This window comes from Vulpes vulpes, chromosome 16, assembly GCF_048418805.1.
Source record: "Vulpes vulpes isolate BD-2025 chromosome 16, VulVul3, whole genome shotgun sequence".
NCBI lineage: Eukaryota > Metazoa > Chordata > Mammalia > Carnivora > Canidae > Vulpes > Vulpes vulpes.
Genome location: NC_132795.1, coordinates 89,722,882 through 89,744,333, shown reverse-complemented (window position 1 = coordinate 89,744,333; position 21,452 = coordinate 89,722,882). Strand labels below are relative to the sequence as shown.

Here is a 21,452-nt window from a genome sequence, read left to right as displayed (position 1 = left end):
TAAACTCACAACCATATGGCCAATTAAACTTTGACAAAGGAGGCAAGAATACACGATGGGGGAAAAGCCAGTCTCTTCAACAAATGGTGTTGGGAAAACTGGACAGCTATACGCAACAGAATGAAACTGGAGCACTTTCTTACACCACACACAAAAATTAACTCAAAGTAGAGTAAGGATCTAATTGTGAGACCCAAAACCATAAAAATCCTAGAAAAGAGCACAGGTAGTAATTTCTCTGCCATGGGCTCTTATAACATCTTTCCAGACAGATCTCCTGAGGCAAGGGAAACAAAAGCAAAAACAAACTACTGGGACCATATCAAAACAAAAAGCTTCTGCATAGCAAAGTAAACAATCAATGAAACACAAAGACAACCTACTGAATGGAAGAAGATATTTGGAAATGATATATCTGACGGAGGCTTAGTATCCAAAGTACATAAAGAACATATACAACTCAACACCAAAAAAATTAATTCTGTTGAAAATGGGCAAAAGACATGAACAGACATTTCCCCAAAGGAGACATACACATGGCCAAGAGACACATGAAACAATGTTCAACATCGCTCACCATCAGGGAAGTGCAAATCAAAACCACAATGAGATATTACCTCATACCTGTCAGAACGGCTAAAATACAAAACACAAGAAAAACAAGATTATATATTAACAGCAATACTGGAATTAAAAAAAAAAAGAATAGGGCAGCCAGGTGGCCCAGCGGTTTAGCGCTGCCTTCAGCCTAGGGCCTGATCCTGGAGACCCGGGATCGAGTCCCACGTTGGGTTCCCGGCAGGGAGCCTGCTTCTCCCTCTGCCTGTGTCTCTGCCTCTCTCTCTGTCTCTCATGGATAAATAAATAAAATCTTTTTTTTAATAAATGAAATCTTAAAAAAAAATAAAATAAATTTAAAAAAGAATAGATGGAAATTTATAATACTGAGGTTGTTTGGGCTCATCCTACAGCAATATCTTGATTAGAATCATAAGAAAAAAATGAGGATCCATGCTTACTCTGGCACTTTAAAATGTAAGAACAGTGCTTGAGATACTGGGCACCTACATCAAAGGGAACAAATAAAACAGAAATTGTTTATACTGGTGGGAAAAAGTTAAAAAACGTGAACACTGCCATGTTTGTTTCAAATATTTTATATATATATATAAATACATGTAGATATATGTATATATGTATACATATAAAAAATAACTTATTAACAGAGCATAAGAGTTGGTTGTGGAGTCAAGACCAACAAAAAAGGCAGTGAGAACATCTGACTGCTAAACTGTGGCAATGTTGGGAGTGCAATACAATTCAGAAAAGAGAGTTTGGCAGGGTCACAGAGGTGAATTCTGAGCAGGGACTTGAAACAAGGGAAAAGTTCCAGAGGGAAGCAAAACACAAGAAGAGCAATCCAGGTTGGGGAACAACATGAACCAAGGTCAAAAAAGCAAGTACAATGTGCTTATTTCTAAAAGTCATGGGGCACCTGGGTGGCTCAGTGGTTGAGCATCTATCTTTGGCTCAGGTCATGATCCCAGGGGCCTGGGATCGAGTCTTGAGTTAGGCTCCCTGTGGGGAGCCTGCTTCTCCCTCTATGTCTCTGCCTCTGTGTCTCTCATGAATAAATAAAATCTTAAAAAATAAATAAATAAAAGTCCTTCATGTGACCTAATAATAATGCCTGGCATCTTTCAAGCACTTACTATATGTTAGGCCTCATTCTGAGTGCTTTACCTGTATATATTGCCTCATTTAACACAGCAATACTGTCATCAAGAGCACCCTGTTCAGATCATTCTTTTCTGTTGCCCTTAGACAAGTTGCCATCTCTGGGTCTCAGTTTTTCCATCTGTAGAAAAAGCAGAAAATAGATTGTTCTGTGCATGGCTATATGCAGATGCACAAGAAGAGATTACATAGAAAATGATATACCTATTAGGATAAGTTGAAGGATAAATCATACTGTGTTTTTTGGTTTTGTTCATTTTGAGGTTTTTGTTTTTGTTTTTTGAGGAAATGCCAGACTGCTTTCCAAAGTGGCTACACCATTTTGAATTCTCATCAGCAGTCTATGAGCATACCAATTTCACCACATTTTCTGCAACATGTTACTTGGCTCCTTTTTGGGTATAGCCATTCTACTGAGTGTCAAGTGGTATCCCATTGTGGTTTTGATTTGCAATGCCCTGACGGCTAATGATGTTGAGCATCTTTTCAAGTGCTATTGACTATTTGTTTATCTTCTTTGGAGAAACGTCTATTCAAATCTTTTATCATTTTAAAAACTGGTTGTCTTTTTAATGTTGAGTTGTAAATGTTCTTTGTATATTCTGGATATAAATCCCTTATCAGACATATGATTCATAAATATTTTCTACCATTCTATGGGCTTTTTACTTTCTTGATTGTATCCATTCAAGCACAAATGTTTTTAATTTTGAGTAAATGCAATTTGTCTATTTTTTCTTTTGTTGTTTGTGCTTTTAGTGTCTTATCTAAGTATCCATTGCCAAATCCAAGGTTACGAAGATTTGCTTGGGTGTTTTCTTGCAAGTTTTATAGTTTTGGTTCTTACATCTAGATTTTTGATCCATTTTGAGTCAACTTTTTGTACTCGGTAGGAGGTAAGGATCCAACTTTATTCTTTTACATGAGGCTATCCACTTGTCCCAGCATCATTTGTAGAAAAGACTATTCCTTCCCAATTGAATGGTCTTGGCACTGCTCTTGAAATTAATTTGCCACAGACACGTGAGTTTATTTCTTGACTCTAGATTTTGTTCTGTTGTTCTGTCTCTCCTTATGATGGTATTACAATGTCTTGATTACCATAGCTTTGTAGTAAGGTTTAATATCAGAAAATGTGGATCTTTTGGTTCTTTTCCAAAATTGTTTTGGCTGTTCTGGGTCTCTTGAGTTTCCACATAAATTTTAGGATTAGCCTATCAATTTCTACAAAAAAGCCAACTGAGATCCTGATAGGAATTGTGGTAAATCTGTAGATCAATTATTAACATCTGAACAATATTAAGTCTTCTGATCCATGGACATAGATGTCTTTCCATTTATTTAGCTCTTAATTTCTTTCAATGATATTTTATAGTTCACAGAGTATATTTTTCCTTTAAAATTAAAAAAAAATTTACAAATTTATTCCTTTTTTTGCTACTGGAAAGGGAATTGTTTTTTTAAATTTATTTTTTAGGTTTTTCATTGCCAGGGTATATAGAAATGAATCTATTTTTGTATATTGATTTTATGTCCTAAAATCTGGCTGAATTCAATTGTATGTTCTACTGGTTTTTTTTAGTGGATTTCTTAGGATTTTCTACATACAAGATCATTTCTTTTGTGAATAGATGAAGTTTTACTTCCAATTTGGATGCATTTAATTCCATTTCCTGGCATGGCAGACAAATTGCAAATGAATGAAAAATCCCCAAAATATCAAGTAATAATGTCAGATATGTTCAGAAATAAGCTATGATGATGTGATGAGAGTGACTTCAGTAACTACTTTAGATTGGGCACAATGTCTCCTGTGAGGAAATGACATGTAACCCAACACCTCAAATATAAGAGCCTTCTAGATAGTCGGAACAGCAAACATGAAGGCACTGAAAAGGTGAGAATGAGCTTATTTTTTGGAGGAACGGTAGACAATGTGACAGGAATGTAGCAAGCAGGAGGTTAAAAGAGGTCAGGAGGCACCTAGGGGCTAGGCCAGGTAAGACTTTGTAAACCTGAGCAATGGAGGTTGTATTTTAATCTAGGCTTGATGGGGTGTACTGGAGTGTTGGGCAGGGAGTGATGCAATCTAATCCACATTTCAAAATCACTATAGTTGCTTTGTGAATAACAGATTAGAATGGAAGCCAGAGAATTACTTAGGGGGCTACTGTGGCACTTCACGTAAAATATGTTAATGACTTGGAATGGTGATAATGGAGATGGAGAGAAGCAAATGGACATAGGGTATGTATGTGACTTCCTGTCAAATTGGATGTGGGGAGTGAAGGAGGGAGAATTAAGGAATAATTGTTGAATATCTGGTTTGTGCACTGGGGTGGGTGGTAGTGCCATTTATTGAACAAGATTGGGCTTGAACAAGCAGGGAGTTGGGAAAGGGTGTTGAGGATATATGTCACAAGTCCTGTTTAGATTATGTTAAGTTGGAGACACCTACTGGTATTCCAAATACAAATGCAAGTAGGCAGTTGGATAAATATGAATGGAACTGTTTTCAGCCTGAAGGAGTTGCCAGTGAGGCAGGAGGCATTCCAGGATTGTTTTAGGCAATTCAAGGTAATTACTGTTTCAAGAGGGTGTCGTAAGGTGCTGACAGGCCCAGATTCCAGTCTGTGGGGTTACTTCATCTCTCTGAACTTTCTTCCCCACCTATAAAATGGAATAATACCTGATTTGGGTGTTTAACTGTGAGGCTAAAGGATAAAAGACATATACGAGAGCTAACACCATCCTTAGCATATATTCAACAAATAGCAACTATTCCTCTATACAGTTTGATAAGAAATGGCCTTGTTAGCCAAACTAGCTATATTTTCTCAAGAAAAGGTAGATCTTGGAAGGAGGACTGCTCTAAGACCATCTGCAGCTCATACTTTCTCTCCTTCAGTGAACCTCTGAAAATAGTACAGGTCACTACCAATATCAGGAAGTAGTTTTCCTACCTACCTCTTCCCTCAAATGCTGTTAACTTTGTCTAAATAATGCCAAGAACTTTAATATATTTAAGTAACACTTGATGTCATAACAACCACCAAAGTATTAGGTGCCTCTTTTCTTTCTTGCACTAAATACACACTCACACACATCATTCTTAGCAATTCAAATTATAAGAGTGATATAAAACTCCCATCCTAAAGAATTTGAGGCTATGTCCAAATACTAAAATAGCAATGCAACAATAATAGTTAACATTTATGGAAGGCTTACTATAAGCCAGAAAGTACTTTCCTAATTGTTTCAGATCTATTAAGTCATTTAATCCTCCAACAATCCCATAAGGGTGGGAATATGATCACATCATCTTCCCCAAGAGGTTTATTTTTTTATTTCTTTAAAGATTTTATTTATTTATTCATGAGAGACACAGAGACAGAGAGAGAGAGAGAGGCAGAGACATAGGCAGAGGGAGAAGCAGGTTCCCTGCAGGGAGCCCAATGTGGGACCCGATCCTGGGAATCCAGGATCACACCCTGAGCTAAAGGCAGACACTCAATTGCTGAGCCACCCAGGTGTCCCAATAGATTAGCTTTAAATGAGAGTGGGAGAGCTAGCCTATTTAAAGTGAATTGCCTAGGTATCCTAGTACCTTTTACCTAGGAGGCACAAAAACATGAGATTCATAATTGTTGCTCAATGAATAGCTGAAGGATAGCTGAAGAATTAATCCCAGGTATTAGATGTGAAAGGTAATCTTTTTGTTTTTATATTAAAATTTGTCCTTAGCAGATTAGTTGAACAGGGCTTTGTCTCAGCTTCCAAAGCAATTAGTGCATCTCACAGTATCTGGCTGAATGTTCTGAAGAGGGAAAATTACACACCATGATGTAATAGTATGGAATAAGCTCCTGCTACCAGATGATCTTTTCTGCAATATTTTATCCCTGAAGTATTTGGCTGAATCTTTATCAGGATAACCTCATTTAAAACAGTTTTAAGGGAGGCCTGTGTGGCTCAGCGGTTAAGTGTCTGCCTCCAGCTCAGGTCATGATCCTGGAGTCCAGGGATCGAGTTCCACATTGGGCTTCCTGCATGGAGTCTGCTTCTCCCTCTGCCTATGTCTCTGCCTCTCTCTCTGTCTCTCATGAATAAATAAATAAATCTTTAAAAAAAAAATAAAAAAAGTCTTAAAATTTATAAAGTATATCTTGTAATGGAGCTGATTTTTTTCACGAAAGCATGTGCTTGGGGCACCTGAGTGACCCAGTGGCTTAAGCATCTGCCTTTGGCTCAGGTCATGATCCCGGGGTCCTGGGATCTAGCCCTGTGACGGGCTCCTGCTCAGGCGGAGGCCTGCTTCTCCCTCTCATCCCCACTGATGCTTTCTCTTGCTATTGCTGTCACTGTATGTCTCTCTCAAATAAATAAAATCTGAAGAAAAAAAAATAAAGAAGAAAAAAGATACTTAAGAAAAAAAGAAGAAAAGAAAACCTGTGTTCTAAAGCTCACCTAGACTTTTTCTGAGAGGATGGAATGATTCAGATCAAGGGATTTTTCAAACAACTTTTGTCATTAACATTTTATTTCAATTAAAGAAATGTGAATTCAGAATTAATGTAAGGTAAAAACCTTTCCAAAGTATTTGGCAAAGGAAATACTATTAAGAGTTTGCTTAAAATGTTTTTGGTACCTGTGCTATATATTACAGACATTAACAAAATAAAAAGCATATTCTGAAGAAAATCAAATTCTGAGAAATTCTGGTTTGTAAAAATCAATTCACTGGTACAGTCCTTCTAGGGGAGAAGCAATTTGCCTTTTTATCATCAGTTAAAAATCTAAGGAGCATACTTCCTCTTCTAGTTGTGACCATTACCATACTCTACAACATGTACAAGCCTAAATCCTTTTAGCCAGAGAATACAGTAAAAGAAACAGGATTCTGGTATTTAACAGAGCTTACAGATCATGTACTATAAAACATTTTCTTTTGAAAATAAAAATTTTATAATCTATTTCAAAAATATCAAACAATTGAAAAATATTTAAACTGGAACAAAATTTGCAAACAGAAGTTCAAAAAATTTGGAAAAGCCATACACATAACATTAAATAACATCAAACTTCATTTATCTTTTTTTAAAGCTTCATTTATCAACTAAAACAACTCACTTAAAATGATTTCTGTGTGTTGAGTTTAACACTTCAATGTTTCAGTAGAAACTGCCATTATTACACATTATCAAAGTCCATTTCCTAAATAATTTGAAGAAATTCCAATTATAAGACAAATGAAGACTGAAAATAGAAACAGTGCATCTTAAAGGTTTTCAGAAGCCTACGTACAAGTAATTTCCAAACACATAATTTTTTAATATACTTATGGTTTGGAACAGATTTTCCCTGAGCACTCTTTCCGCTTGGTTAGAAAAATTAAAACATGATCTATAAAATAGAATTTAGTTTGATTTCTACTGAATGTATGCCATTTTTCACCCATCATATGTATTTGGGAATGTTTCCTTCTAGACATGCTAAAGTAATAAGTAACTATAACTGTTTGTGGGGCTATTTGAATGGCTTTAGAAATATGGTTAAGTTTTAGAGCCCTCAGAACTGCACAGTGGGTGTTTCATACAACCAAAATGATTTACTATCCTAAAACTATAACAATTATGTTAACAAATTCAGAATGGCACTAGTGTCACAGAAGAAGAGGTAATCAGTAATTTCTGCTCAGATAACTGATAGATAAATCGAAAGAAAAATAAGTTGGATTAACATTGTGCTTTCTATGGAATAATGCTGAAAAAAATTAACCCTCCTGCCCAACACAGGAAATACCTCACACCTTGAAACTTTATTTAACGCAGTCTTGAGATCTGTCACTCCTTAATATTCATGCAAACTTAAAATCAGCATCAATGGGAGTTTCGTCACACAAGTTACAGTTTCCAATGCTATCCCAAGATTTACAGCCCAAAAGACATACTATAATCAGTGCACATGCACAGCTGTGTTCCCTTAATTATTTAAGGTCTTAAAAAGTCTTAGCTACTTGAGAGTTTAGGCCTCTTATCTTTCAAATAAATAAAGGGTAACAAATAAGAGGAGTCTTAACTATGCAGATTTGTAAGTACTAATTTTCTACATAGCCTAGCAACACGTTAAAGGAAAATCAGATTTAAGAAGTTTCATATTTACAATTAGATTTCAGAAGATCTAACTATACATTTCCCTCAGCATTATCATTTATGCAATTTGCAAGAATAATAAAGAACTTGAAACATTTAGAAGTCATTGTTCTGAAGATCTTCAAGAAGTGAGCAACTTCAGATGTCCAGAGGTGTGTCTTCTCTCTTTTTAGTTATAGTTAAGGTGCTTTATGCAGGACGCCCTGGACCAAAACGGCTTTTAGACCTAGATTTTTTTAAATAGAAAAGAAAGTCAGAGGTGCTTCTTAAACAGTAGGAATTGGCTGCTGCTTTAGGTTACCTTTGCTTTGACAGTATCAAAGTTTAATGAAACTTCATGTAGCCCCATGATCCATTTTTAAAAACTCTTGGAGTGAGACATATTTTGGAATTCAGATTTTTTGGGGGTAGGGGAGATAACATGGTACATATATCATATATCATGGATTGGAGCAGTACCCTATAATCACACACATTAATGCTTTTTTCAGTTTAACAAACAAACATTTATATTCAGTGAGAAAAATAAAAACTATAAATAGCATTGCAGTAGCTTAGTTTGGGTTTGAGTTGCCACAAATTTATAAAAAAGTCTTGTTGGATTTCTGAGCTTTCTGGATTTCACAATTGCTGATAAGGCATTTGGCTATGTAGTATTAATGATCCAATCTCAATAACTGTTAATCTTTAAAAGAAAACTTGTGATGTAAAATGACAGACAATCCAGTAAGTTAATTTTATTAAGAGAAATAAGATAAAGAACAGGGAAGACTTAAATGTTTTAAATATATATTACCTATAAACAGTATAAAATTCTATGAATTCACAGGTCCAATAGAGCTTACATTCCTATCTGCAGCTAGCTTAAACAGAGCTGATTCAATAAACAGAAAACTTAAAAAAAAATACTATAATTTTGTGTTTATGACCTTTTTGAGCCTTAGGTTAAGTTAAAATCCGGTTCTGATTAGTATCCTGATGATCTAATCCTTGAAACAAAACAAACTCCCAATTTTGTACTACTAGTGTTCACATGATTTTTCCCTAAAAAACCAAAATCACAGGGAGCCTTGGTAGCTCAGTCGCTTAAGTAGCTGACTCTTGGTTTCAGCTCAGATCGTAATCTTGTGATCTCAGGGTCCTGGGATTGAGACCCACTTGGGGCTCCCTGCTCAGTGAGAAGTCTGTGGGAGATTCTCTCTTGCTCCCTCCCTCAGCAGCCCCCACCCTGCTTGTACATGCTCACTCTCTAAAAATAAATACATAAATCTTGAAAAAAAGAAATCACTTCAAAGCCAGTGACATTCTGAATTTATTTATGCTGATTTACCTTGTATTTTTTTCTGAGCTGCTCTGCCGTGCAGTGACTGGCACTGAGGCCTTAATTTGCGCTTCAAGTCTGGAATAAATACCTCCTGCAAACTGCAGAGTAAAGGGGCAAAATGAAGTTGTTATTTTTTGTAATCAATAGAAGCTCTGCTTTACTAAGATGGCATTATTTTTTAGCTTAGAAGTAATATTATTTTGATTTTTTAAAATTCAGGCTCTTTGAATTAAAATTTATGTGAATAATTTTACATCCAGTAAGATTCACACTTTTTAGTCACACATTCACACATTTGAAGTTTGACAAATGCATACAGTAGTATAACCATCATTACAATGGAGACATACAACAGTTCCATCACCTCACAGAAATCTCCTTGTGCCTCTCATAAGTCAACCCAATTTGCCATGATAAGCTCCTGGCAACTCCTTATCTGTTATATGTCCCTATAGTTTTGCATTTTCCAAAACACTATTTAATTAGAATCATACAGTCGGAAGCCTTTTCAATCTGGCTTCTCTCACTTAGCTTAATATATAGGAGCTTCATTTATGTGCTGCTATATTAGTAGTTCTTTCCTTTTTATATGTACCACAGTTTGTTTATTCATTTGCCAGGTAAAGAACATTTGGGTTGTTTCTAGTTTTTGACAACTCTGAATAAAACCACTATAAACATGCATGAACTGAACTCTGTGGTGAGTAAATGTTTAATTTCATAAGAAACTGTCAAAAGTGATTTCCAGAGTGGCCATTCCTTTTCGTATCTTTACTAGCTTTATGTGAGAGTTCCAGTTGCTCTCCATCTATCCTGGCCAGCAATTTGTTTTTTTTTTTTTGACATTCTAGTTGGTATACAATGGTATCTCATTGAGGTTTTAATTTACATTTCCCTAATGACTAATCATGTTGCACCTTCCTTTTTGTGGGCTTATTTGCTATCTGTATCCCTTCTTTCATGAAGCATCTGATTAATTTTTTGCCCATTTACTTGTATTGGAATGTTTTGAGAGTTCTTTATATATTCTGGATACAAATCCTTTATTTTCTCATAGATTATAGCTTACCTTTTCATTTTCTTAATAGTGTCTTTCAAAAAGACCATTCACATTTTGATGATGTCCAATTTGTCAACTATTTCTTTTAGACATCATACTTTTGGTGTCACAGCTAAGAAATATTTGCCTAAGGTCACAAAGATTTTAGAAGTTTTAACATTGTATGTTAACTATATTGGAATTACAATTAGGGGATCCCTGGGTGGCTCAGCGGTTTAGCACCTGCCTTCGGCCCAGGGTGTGATCCTGGAATCCAGCATCGAGTCCCACATCAGGCTCCCTGCATGGGGCCTGCTTCTCCCTCTGCCAGTGTCTCTGCCTCTCTGTCTCTCATGAGTAAATAAATAAAATCTTAAAAAAAAAAAAAAAAGAATTACAATAAAAAAAAAGAGAAAGATTTTAGAAGTTTTATAGGGAAGTAAGTTTTTTTTTTGGGGGGGAGTAAGTTTTTAAATAAAAGAATAAGGGCAAGAGTAATTGTAAATACATAATACCATACTAACGTTAATATATATAGTATTATGATTAATAAATAATTTTAATACGAACATAGGTATTTCTTGTCATTTTTATTAAGATATTTTATTTTAGAAATAACATCTAAGCACTGCCTACAGAGTTGAGTGAAATCAGCAGCTTCCAAAACGTCACCTTCTGAGTAGTCAGCATTTGGTCAGCAATGCATGGTTAATCTACTCTTGGTATGACATTATACTTTTAGTAAAAACTACTTTATTATGTGTATTAGAGAGGACCTATGGACCATGGATAGTAACATGGAGAACATTTATGTGAGGGAACTGGCTAACTGGGACAGAATATACAAATATATTTAAATTTGTTTTTTTGGATTTTGCCTAAAACATCTTTATACTCCTCATGATGAAAGTAAAGTAGGAAGGTGTATCTAAGCAAGCACAGTACACTAGCACGTAATTCTTACTTCTTTTGCTTCCTTTGACTTTACTCGATCCAGATCACCCAGTCTCATCTTTATTAGGTGCCCTGTAATTTCAGACATCCGCCGCTGATCTGGAGGTAAAAAATAATAAAACTAACTTTTTATAAGGATGTATATATAACTTTTATTTCTTAAAGAACACTTCAATTATCAAGAATTTAAGAAAATATCACTAGATACTATTTTAGACATATATACTTATCTTTGAAGAACTTCAGGCAGCAAGTGGCCAATGGCTCATACATAAGATAATGCTGCTTTTAAGGTTATTGTAACCCAACCTAAAACATGATATTCAGTCATCTTTAGAGTGCAAATAGTGGGCAAAAGTCAGTCTGACACTTTCAAACTGCAGGTGCATAAAATAGTACATTATCTGCTAGGATTGTCTACTAATGAAACTCTGGATGAGGGGCACCTGGGTTGTTCAGTTGATTGAGTGTCTGCCTCTTGATTTCAGTGCAGGTCATGGTTTTAGGGTCATGAAATCAAGCCTCGCATCAGGCTCTGCACTCAGCAGGGAGCCTGTCTGGGATTCTCTCTCTCCTTCTCCCTCTGCTCCCCTACACAAACACACACACACTCTGGTAGATTCCAAAGGGAACGTGTGAATTCTAGGCCTTATTCTAGTTGGAATAAGCAAGCTTTTTAAAGCTATTCATCATACTTCATAAAATGAAAGATTCCCATCATTGTTATTTATACCTAATTTGTATGTTAGGTACACATTAAAACGTACCATCTTCCCTTTGTGCATCCTGGTTGAATCTTAAGGATCTTGTGGCATCCCATTTATTCTTCTGCATACTCACACTATTAGAAAAATTAAACAAAAATCAGCATTGATACTTTAAGAGTGGGTATCTGACTGGATTAAAGAGCAATACTCACATGAAAGGAGACACATCTCTAGAAGTTGACTAAAAAAGAGTAGACAACATCAAGGTCCAATTAGAACACATTTACTGATTAGTGTTACAGTTAGTAATAGACAGCAGTTTACATTTACTGAGTTCAAGACACTGTACCAAAAGCATTACAAGTATTATTTCATTTAAGCCTTGTAACAACCACATGAGACAGCTGCCATATTTACCTCTATAATGAAACAGGTTCAGAGAAATTAAGAAACTTGTCCAAAGAGATACAGACCTAGAATTTGAACCCAGCTCTATTTGTCTGACCTGGAAGCCCCAGCTTATGCAATCTTCTAGAATTCACCCATTCATGTGTTTACAGTACTTCACATGCAGATGAAAACAGAACCTATCCAATGTAATTGTGTATAACTTGTCTCAACTCAGCCTTTCACACATTTTTGGAATCCGTGGTTCCTCTTTTTGTCAAGTGTGGTTATTACTGTGCTCTTATTCCTACTCGGGCTTTTTACCTCTTCCTTCAAAGGTAGGGGAAATAAGAATCATTTTAAAAGGTCATTAAATATAATTTATTTTAAAATTATGAAGTCTACTTATCTCACTTCAAAGTCTATCTTATATTTGAATACGTTATATTCATTCAAAATTCAAAAGTTACAAATGGGGTCCCTGGGTGGCTCAGTCGGTTAGGTGTCTGCCTTAGGCTCAGGTCATGATCTTGGATTCCTGGGACTGAGCCTTATGTTGGGCTCCCTGCTCAGCAGGGAGTCTGCTACCCTCCCCCTACTTGTGTGTTTGCGCGTTCTCTCTTTCTCTCAAATAAATAAATAAAGGGACGCCTGGGTGGCTCAGCAGTTGAGCATCTGCCTTTGGCTCAGAGCCTGATCCTGGAGCCCCAGTATTGAGTCCCACATCAGGCCTGCTGATGGGGACTGTGGGGAGCCTGCTTCTCCCTCTGCCTGTGTCTCTGCCTCTCTCTCTGTGTCTCTCATGAATAAATAAATAAAATCTTAAAAAAAAAAAAATCTTAAAAAAAAAAAAACCCAATTTCAAAAGCTACAAATAATACATATAGTAAAAAGTCTCTGTCCCCAGGGCTCCTGGTGGGGCTCAGATGGTTAAGCATCTGTCTTTGGCTCAGGTTATGATCCCTGGGTCCTGAGATCAAGCCCCACATCAGGCTCCCTGCTTGCTCAGTGGAGAGTCTGCTTCTCCCTCTCTGTCTGACCCCCCCTTCCCACTGCTCTCTCTAATGAATACAATCTTTTTTTTTTTAATTTTTATTTATTATTTATGTATTATAGTCACAGAGAGAGAGAGAGAGGCAGAGACACAGGCAGAGGGAGAAGCAGGCTCCATGCACCGGGAGCCCGATGTGGGATTCGATCCCGGGTCTCCAGGATCGCGCCCTGGACCAAAGGCAGGCGCCAAACCGCTGCGCCACCCAGGGATCCCGAATACAATCTTTAAAAAAAAAAGTCTCTGTTCCCTATTCAGTTCCCTTCTTTAGAGCTGATGAACCTTTATCAACTTCCTTTGCAGTTTTTTGGAGATAATTTATGCACTCATAAGGAAAGACATAGATTCCCCTACCAGATGCTATGCAAATGGTAGAGTATGGCAATATACATACTGTTTAGGACTTTCTTTCTCTCATCTATCAATATATCTTAGAGATCTTTTTTTTTTTAATCTTAGAGATCTTTAATCTCAGTTTATATGGAACTTCTTTGTTCATTTTTAACTGCTAGCATTCCACTCTGGTATATTTTTACTCTTTTTCAGATTTTTCTTGACTGTATTTGCCTGCTTAGTTCCCAATATGAACTTTAGAACAGTAATGGGTAATTTAGAGCTACCTTCTCTGATGCCTTCTCTTTCTTCTGACCACAGGGTGAAGACATCTGCTTTTTTGGTTGTTTTGTGAACTTCTTTGGCTTTTCCTTTTTCCCTGACAACAGAAAGTCAGTGTTATATCTCACATACTTTTTCAATGCACTTGTTACTTATAAACAATAAAACAATTTTTAAAAAACCATTGTTTCTTAAAACTAACAAATTATTTCTAAATAAAAAGTAAATCTATGGAGAAGTCAAACTGAATATACTTTTACAGGGGTTCATTTTAATTATTTTTCTTTCTACTTGGTGAAAACTTTTGGGGGAAAAATTAGAGCAATAAATTCAAAGTCCAACTGAAACTAAATGTTGAAAATGTTGGGAAAAACTATATACATATTTTTCTGAATCTAATTGGATAGTGGAGACATCACCTAATTCCAAATATATATATATATATATATATATATATAAATAACTAACTCAGAAAAACACAGTTTTGAGAGTGGAAGGAGTGGAGAACTCACAAAAAAAAATCTCTAAAATGTCTTTTGCTTGGGGAGGAAAAGGGGCCATGAGGATAAGACTGGAAGTAGGACAGAAATGATCTTGGGAGGAAGCAGATTTGGGACAAATTGTATTCTGGACTAGTGCATTCCTACAATCAATAATCTGAATTTATTCTGGCTGACAGTGTAGGAGGAGAGGAATAGCAAAGAAGGAGGGGAAAGAGGCATTTCTCTAAAGTCAATGTTTGAAGGTAAAGATTGTATATCAGATCACTGGTTTCCAAACATCAATAATTTATAGACCACCTGTTTAGTTTTTGCTCTATCATTTAAAGATTTTATTTATTTACTCATGAGAAACAGAGAGAGAGAGAGAGAGAGAGAGAGAAAGAGAGAGAGAGAGAGAGAGAGAGAGAGAGAAAGAAGCAGAGACACAGGCAGAGGCAGAAGCAGGCTCCATGCAGGGAGCCTGACGTGGGACTCGATCCAGGGTCTCTAGGATCAGGCCCTGGGCTGAAGGCGGCGCTAAACTGCTGAGCCACCTGGGCTGCCCTTGCTCTATCATTTAAAACTTTGTATTACTACCACAAATGGAAAACCCGTGAAATGTGCTACAAGGAAGATAACCCTGAAGATTCTGAAAGAAAAACAAAACAGGGATGCCTGTGGGGGCTCAATTAAGCATCTGGTTCTTGATTTGGGCTCGGGTCATGATTTCAGGTCCGTGAGATCCAGCCCTGAGTCAGCCGAGTGCGGAGCCTGCTTAAGTTTCTCTCTCCCTCTGTCCCCCTCCCCCACTCATGGTCTTTCTAAAATAAAATAATAAAAGAAAAACAAAATAGTATTAACAATCTAGAGAGATTTACTTGCCTGATGGCAAGCCTGAGTCCCTGACATGTGTTTGTAGTTAAAATGGGAAAAAAACAAGTGTTATAAAATTGCTAATAGACATGATAGGGTGAGATCTGAGAATGGATTGTGAAGACCAATTCCTTCCAAAGTAGCCAATGATAGAAACAGAACAAAAATATTATAAACTATCATCTCTAGGTACTGGCAAATAATCAAAGGAAGGTAGAAAGGTGAGTGTTTATATTTAAAAGATGCATAAGGTGGGGAAGTGAATGAAGGGTGAAACAGGGCACAGGGGTTAAAGAGTACACTTACAGTGATGAGCACTGAGTACCATATAGAATTTGCTCAGTCATTATATTGTAAACCTGAAACTAATATAACACTGTATGTTAACTCTACTGGAAATAATTTACAAACTTAAAATATGCATAAGGTGAGAACTGTGAGTTTATAGCTTTCTGCCTGAGGGCATTTCCCAATACCTCTAGCCAAGGGAGGAAAATTACAGCCTTATGAGCTCCAGGGAAAAGATGATAGAATTCAAAGCAAGAGAAGCTGGAAATTTAAAGGGGAAATTTTGGAAGAAAGTCACAAAAGAACGTCTTTTGTAACACAAAAGAGATCTAAAACACGACTATAAACTCTGCTCAAATAAGTGTTAAATCATCAAAGTGTTATGGGAGTCCCAAGGAAATCTAGCTAAACAGGCAAGCAGACACTAGGATGGAACTGCAAGACAGAATTGCTCTTGATGAGAGGTGAGAATTTCTTGTGCCTTTGACTAAATGCTTTCCTAAACTGCATAGAGCTCAAGCTTCCAACCTCAGGAGCCTTACTGGAAAAACAACTAGAATTCAAGGGGCAACCCACAAAGCAAGGAAACCACTAAGCAGGTAAATTCCCAAATCTGAATATAAAATCTATCCAAAATCCTGCCTGACTACTCCACAAGGGAGACAGATTTTGCAATTTGGGTCAGGCAGGTAGACTTCCTACTAGGACAAAAACAAAACAAAACAAAACAAAAAAAAACAGGCTGGTATGACCCTGGGGGTCAGGCTAAAACAGTAGCAGTTTGGGGGCACCTGGGTGGCTCAGTGGTTTGATCGTCTGCCTTTGGCTCAGGTCATGATCCCAGGGTCCTGAGATGAAGTCCTGCATTGGGTTCCCTGCAGGAAGCCTGTTTCTCCGTCTCCCTCTTTGTTTCTCCCTCTGCTCCTCTCCCTCTTTGTTTCTCCCTCTCCCTCTGTTTCCCCCTCTGCCTCTTTGTCTCTGTATCTCTCATGAATAAATAAATAAAATCTTAAAAAAAAAAACTAAAAAAAAAAAAAAAACAGTTGCAGTTAGCAGCCAAGAAACACTTGTGCAGAGGCACACGTCATTCACTACATACCACAGGGAGACAGATTTTGCAATTTGGGTCAGGCAGGTAGACTTCCTACTAGGACAAAAAACTCAACAATCCTCAGAACAAAATAGATTTCAGAATTGCACAGATAACCTACCAAAAGTTACAAGATGAAGAAACTGAAAAGTATGAATCACTCAGAAAAGAAATAGTCAATAGAAACTGATTCTGAGAGAGCTTATATACTGGATTTAGCAGACAATGATTTCAAAGCAACTATTATAAATATGTTCAAAGGGAAAATGGTGCTATTGAATAAACACACAGGAAATATTTAGTAGATGGTCTCAAGAAAAAGTCTGAAATGGTAGAAGATATCAGTGAAATATGGAGTTAAGCATTTAAATTATCCAATCCAAAAAATAAAGAGAAGAGTGAAGAAAAAGAAACGAAACTTCAGAAACCTATGGGACAATATCAAAAGGCCTAACATACATGTATGGGAGTTCTGGAAGATAAATGAGAGAATGGGACAGAAAAAATACTTAAAGGAATAATGATTCTAAGTTCCCTAAATTTTGTTTAAAATCTTAATTTGCAAATCCAAGAAGCTCAACAAATATCAAGGAAGATAGCCACAAAGGAAAGCACACTACATATACCATAGACTTCAAAAAGTAAAAAATAAAACCTTAAAAGCAGCAAGATAAAAAGAAAGAGCACATTACACATGGGAGAACAATTATATCAATGAATGACTTTTCATCAGAAAACAACGGAGGCCAGAAGACATGGGAATGACAGTTTAAAAAAAATAACTGTTAAACAATTATTCTATATTGAAGAAAACTATACTTAAAAAACAAAAGTGAGGGGTGCCTGGCTGACTCAGGTGGTAGAGCATACAACTCTTGATCTTGGGGTTGTGGGTTCTGGCCCTACATTGGGTATAGATATTACTTAAAAAAATCTTTTAAAAAAAGTGAAATTAAGACTTTTTAGATAAATAAAAATGAAAGGATTTATTGTTAGTATACTTGCACTATAAGAAATAATGAAAGTCCTTCAGAATAAAGGAAAATAACATCACATGACAACTCAGATATAAAAAATTCTAAATATGTAGATATAAACACTAAATGTATATATTTTTCTTTTGTTCCCCTACATTCTTTAAATGATACAACTAGGGATCCCTGGGTGGCGCAGCGGTTTGGCGCCTGCCTTTGGCCCAGGGCGCGATCCTGGAGACCCGGGATCGAATCCCACATCAGGCTCCCGGTGCATGGAGCCTGCTTCTCCCTCTGCCTGTGTCTCTGCCTCTCTCTCTCTCTCTCTGTGACTATCATAAATAAATAAAAAATTAAAAAAAAAAATAAATGATACAACTATTTAAAGAAAAATAATAACCCTAACATAATTATACATAATGTGTACTGATATGTAACAATAGCAAAAAGAAGGGGAATCTAAGGAAACTATATTACTTTAAGGTTATATTTTACCTAAAGTAATTCTTATTAGCTTTAAGTAGATTGTGATAGGTTAGAGATCATGTTGTAATCCTTAGAACAACCAAATACAAAGAAATATAACTAAAAAGCTAATAAAATAATTTAAATAATATACTAAAATTATTTTCTTAGCTCAAAAGAAAAGCAGGAAAGTAGAAATAGGCAAAAATATTTGAGACAATTAGAAAGTGAATAGCAAAATGGCAGAACTAGGGGAGCCTGGGTGGCTCAGTTGGTTGAGTCTCCCACTCTTGATCTCAGCTCAGGACTTAGATCTCGGGGTCAAGAGTTCAAGTCCTGTACTGAGCTCCATACTGGGCATGGAGCCTACTTAAAATAATAATTTAAAAAAAGGCAGAACTAATACAACCATATCATTAAATGCATTAAATATAAATAGAATAAGTGCTCTAGTCAAAAGGTGAAGATCATCAAACTGGATAAAAAAGCAATTTCCAACAACATGCTACCTACAAGATATATACTTTACATTAGAAAACACAAAGAGATGGGGATCCCTGGGTGGCTCAGCAGTTTAGTGCCTGCCTTCAGCCCAGGGTGTGATCCTGGAGTCCTGGGATCGAGTCCCACATCGGGGTCCCTGCATGGAGCCTGCTTCTCCCTCTGCCTGTGTCTCTGCCTCTTTCTGTGTGTCTCTCATAAATAAACAAATGAATGAAATCTTAAAAAAAAGAAAACACAAAGAGTTTAAAAATAAAATGATAGCAAAAACATATGCCATTCAAACACTAAACAAATCTAGAGTGATTATATTAATACCAAACAAAACAGACTTCAAGACAAGCAGTTTTACTGTAGACATAGAGGAATACATCATAACGATAAAAGAGTCAATTCACTATAAATGCATGCCTAATCACAAAGCTATAATTATACACAAAGTAAAAACTAGTGGACTTAAAAAGAAAAATACATAATTTACATATTGATTTCAATATCCTCTTTTACTAATCAATGGAACAAGAAGTCAGAAATAAGCAGTCAGAAAATGAGCATCATTATGGAAGATTTGTAATAGACAACCAAACAACCTGTCTTGACCTTTATAGACCACTCCAACAATAACAGCAGAATTCATATTCTTTTCATGCACATGTGGAACATGTGTCAATAAAATGTAAGGGATGAGGGTGCCTGGGTGGTTCTGTCAGTTAAGTGTCTGTCTTTGGCTCAGGTCACGATCCCAGGGTCCTGGTATTGAACCCCACACTGGACTCTGTGCTCAGTGAGGAGTCTGCTTCTCCCTCTCCCTCTGGTCTGTCTCCTGTTCATGCCCTCTCTCGCTCTCTTTCAAATCAATCAATCAATCAATCAATCTTAAAAAAAAATGTAAGGGATGAAATCACATGGAATATTATATTATATTATTAATTTAAAAGTATCTGGGAAGTCTGAAAATATCTGGAAATTAAACAACATACTACTACATAACACATTGGTCAAACAAAAAAATCATAAGGGGAATCAAAATATTCTGTATTGGGATCCCTGGGTGGCGCAGCGGTTTGGCGCCTGCCTTTGGCCCAGGGCGCGATCCTGGAGACCCGGGATCGAGTCCCACGTCGGGCTCCCGGTGCATGGGGCCTGCTTCTCCCTCTGCCTGTGTCTCTGCCCCTCTCTCTCTCTCTCTCTGTGACTATCATAAATAAATAAAAAATTAAAAAAAAAATATTCTGTATTGAATATAAATGAAAACAAGACAGCAAAGTCTGTGGGAAATAGTTAAAGTAGTGCTGAGAGCAAATCTTATAACTTCAAATGTTTATATTAGAAAAGAGGAAAAGTAAAAAAACCCAATGATTTAAGGTTCTACCTTAAGAGCTAAAAAAGAAAAAAGGAAATTAAGTCCAAAATAACTACAAGGAAGGAAATACTAAATACAAGAATGAAAATCAATGAATTATAAAAACAGACAAACTATAGAGAAAATCAATAAAACAAAAGCTGGTTCCTTGAAAAGATCAATAAAATAAAGTTATTAGTTAAACTGATCAAGAAAACACAAATAACCAATATCAACAATGAAAGAAGGACATCACTACAGATCCTTCTGACAGAAAAGGATAAGAAAACACCATAAGCAACTTTACGCCAATAAATTCAACCTGGATAAAATGGAGAAACTCCTTGAAAGACATAAGTTATCAAACAGATTCAAGAAGAAATAGGAGACTTGAATAATGCAATATTACAGATACTAAATTCACAATTTAAAACCTTCCCATAAAGAAAACTCCAGACCCAGATGACTTTACTGCTGAATTTTAACATATATTTAAGAGGGAAACAATACAAATAGTACACAAGTTATTTCAGAAAAGAGAAGTGAGGGGAACACTATCCAACTCATTTTATGAGATCAGTATCATCATGGTAACCACACTTGAAGACATCACAAAAAACTAAAAACAAGCAACCAATATTGCTTATAAACACAAAAAATCCTTAACAAAATAACAGCAAGTCAAAGATATTAACATATAAAAAGACAAATACCTCACAACCAAGTGGAGTTTACCCTAGAAGATTGGTATAACACTTGAAAAATCAATGTAATTCATCGTACTGATATATGGAGAAAACCTAAATTCATCATCTCAGTAGATGGAGAAAAAGTATTTGACAAAATTCAACACCTATTTACTATAATACTTCAGCAAATTAAAAAGAGCTTTCTCAAAAATGAACTATTGGGACTTCATCAAGATAAGAAGCTTTTGCACAGCAAAAGATACAGTCAACAAAACTAAAAGACAACCTACAGAATGGGAGAAGATATTTGCAAATGACGTATCAGATAAAGGGCTAGTTTCCAAAATCTATAAAGAACTTATTAAACTCAACACCAAAGAAACAAACAACCCAATCATGAAATGGGCAAAAGATATGAAGAGAAATCTCACAGAGGAAGACATGGACATGGCCAACATGCACATGAGAAAATGCTCTGAATCACTTGCCATCAGGGAAATACAAATCAAAACCACAATGAGATACCACCTCACACCAGTGAGAATGGGGAAAATTAACAAGGCAGGAAACAACAAATGTTGGAGAGGATGCGGAGAAAAGGGAACCCTCTTACACTGTTGCTGGGAATGTGAACTGGTGCAGCCACTCTGGAAAACTGTGTGGAGGTTCCTCAAAGAGTTAAAAATAAACCTGCCCTACGACCCAGCAATTGCACTGTTGGGGATTTACCCCAAAGATTCAGATGCAATGAAACGCCGGGACACCTGCACCCCGATGTTTCT

At 36.3% G+C, this 21,452-nt stretch overlaps 1 protein-coding gene across 7 annotated transcripts in view; it reads right to left on the bottom strand.

Moving 5' to 3' along the window:
- Nucleotides 1–6,259: 6,259 nt before the first annotated feature.
- SANBR (SANT and BTB domain regulator of CSR) overlaps nt 6,260–21,452 on the bottom strand; it is a 54,840-nt gene continuing 39,647 nt past the window's right edge. For 6 of the 7 annotated variants that reach the window (XM_072743124.1, XM_072743123.1, XM_072743125.1 and 3 more), the window contains 6 exons: nt 13,972–14,063; nt 12,126–12,154; nt 11,974–12,047; nt 11,217–11,305; nt 9,220–9,311; nt 6,260–8,115 (listed from right to left, as the gene is read on the bottom strand). In XM_072743124.1, the coding sequence (XP_072599225.1) occupies nt 8,079–8,115; nt 9,220–9,311; nt 11,217–11,305; nt 11,974–12,047; nt 12,126–12,154; nt 13,972–14,063 (413 nt within the window). In that variant the 3' untranslated portion in view covers nt 6,260–8,078. The remainder of the gene's footprint in view (nt 8,116–9,219; nt 9,312–11,216; nt 11,306–11,973; nt 12,048–12,125; nt 12,155–13,971; nt 14,064–21,452) is intronic. The other variant, XR_011998064.1, reaches the window with a different exon arrangement.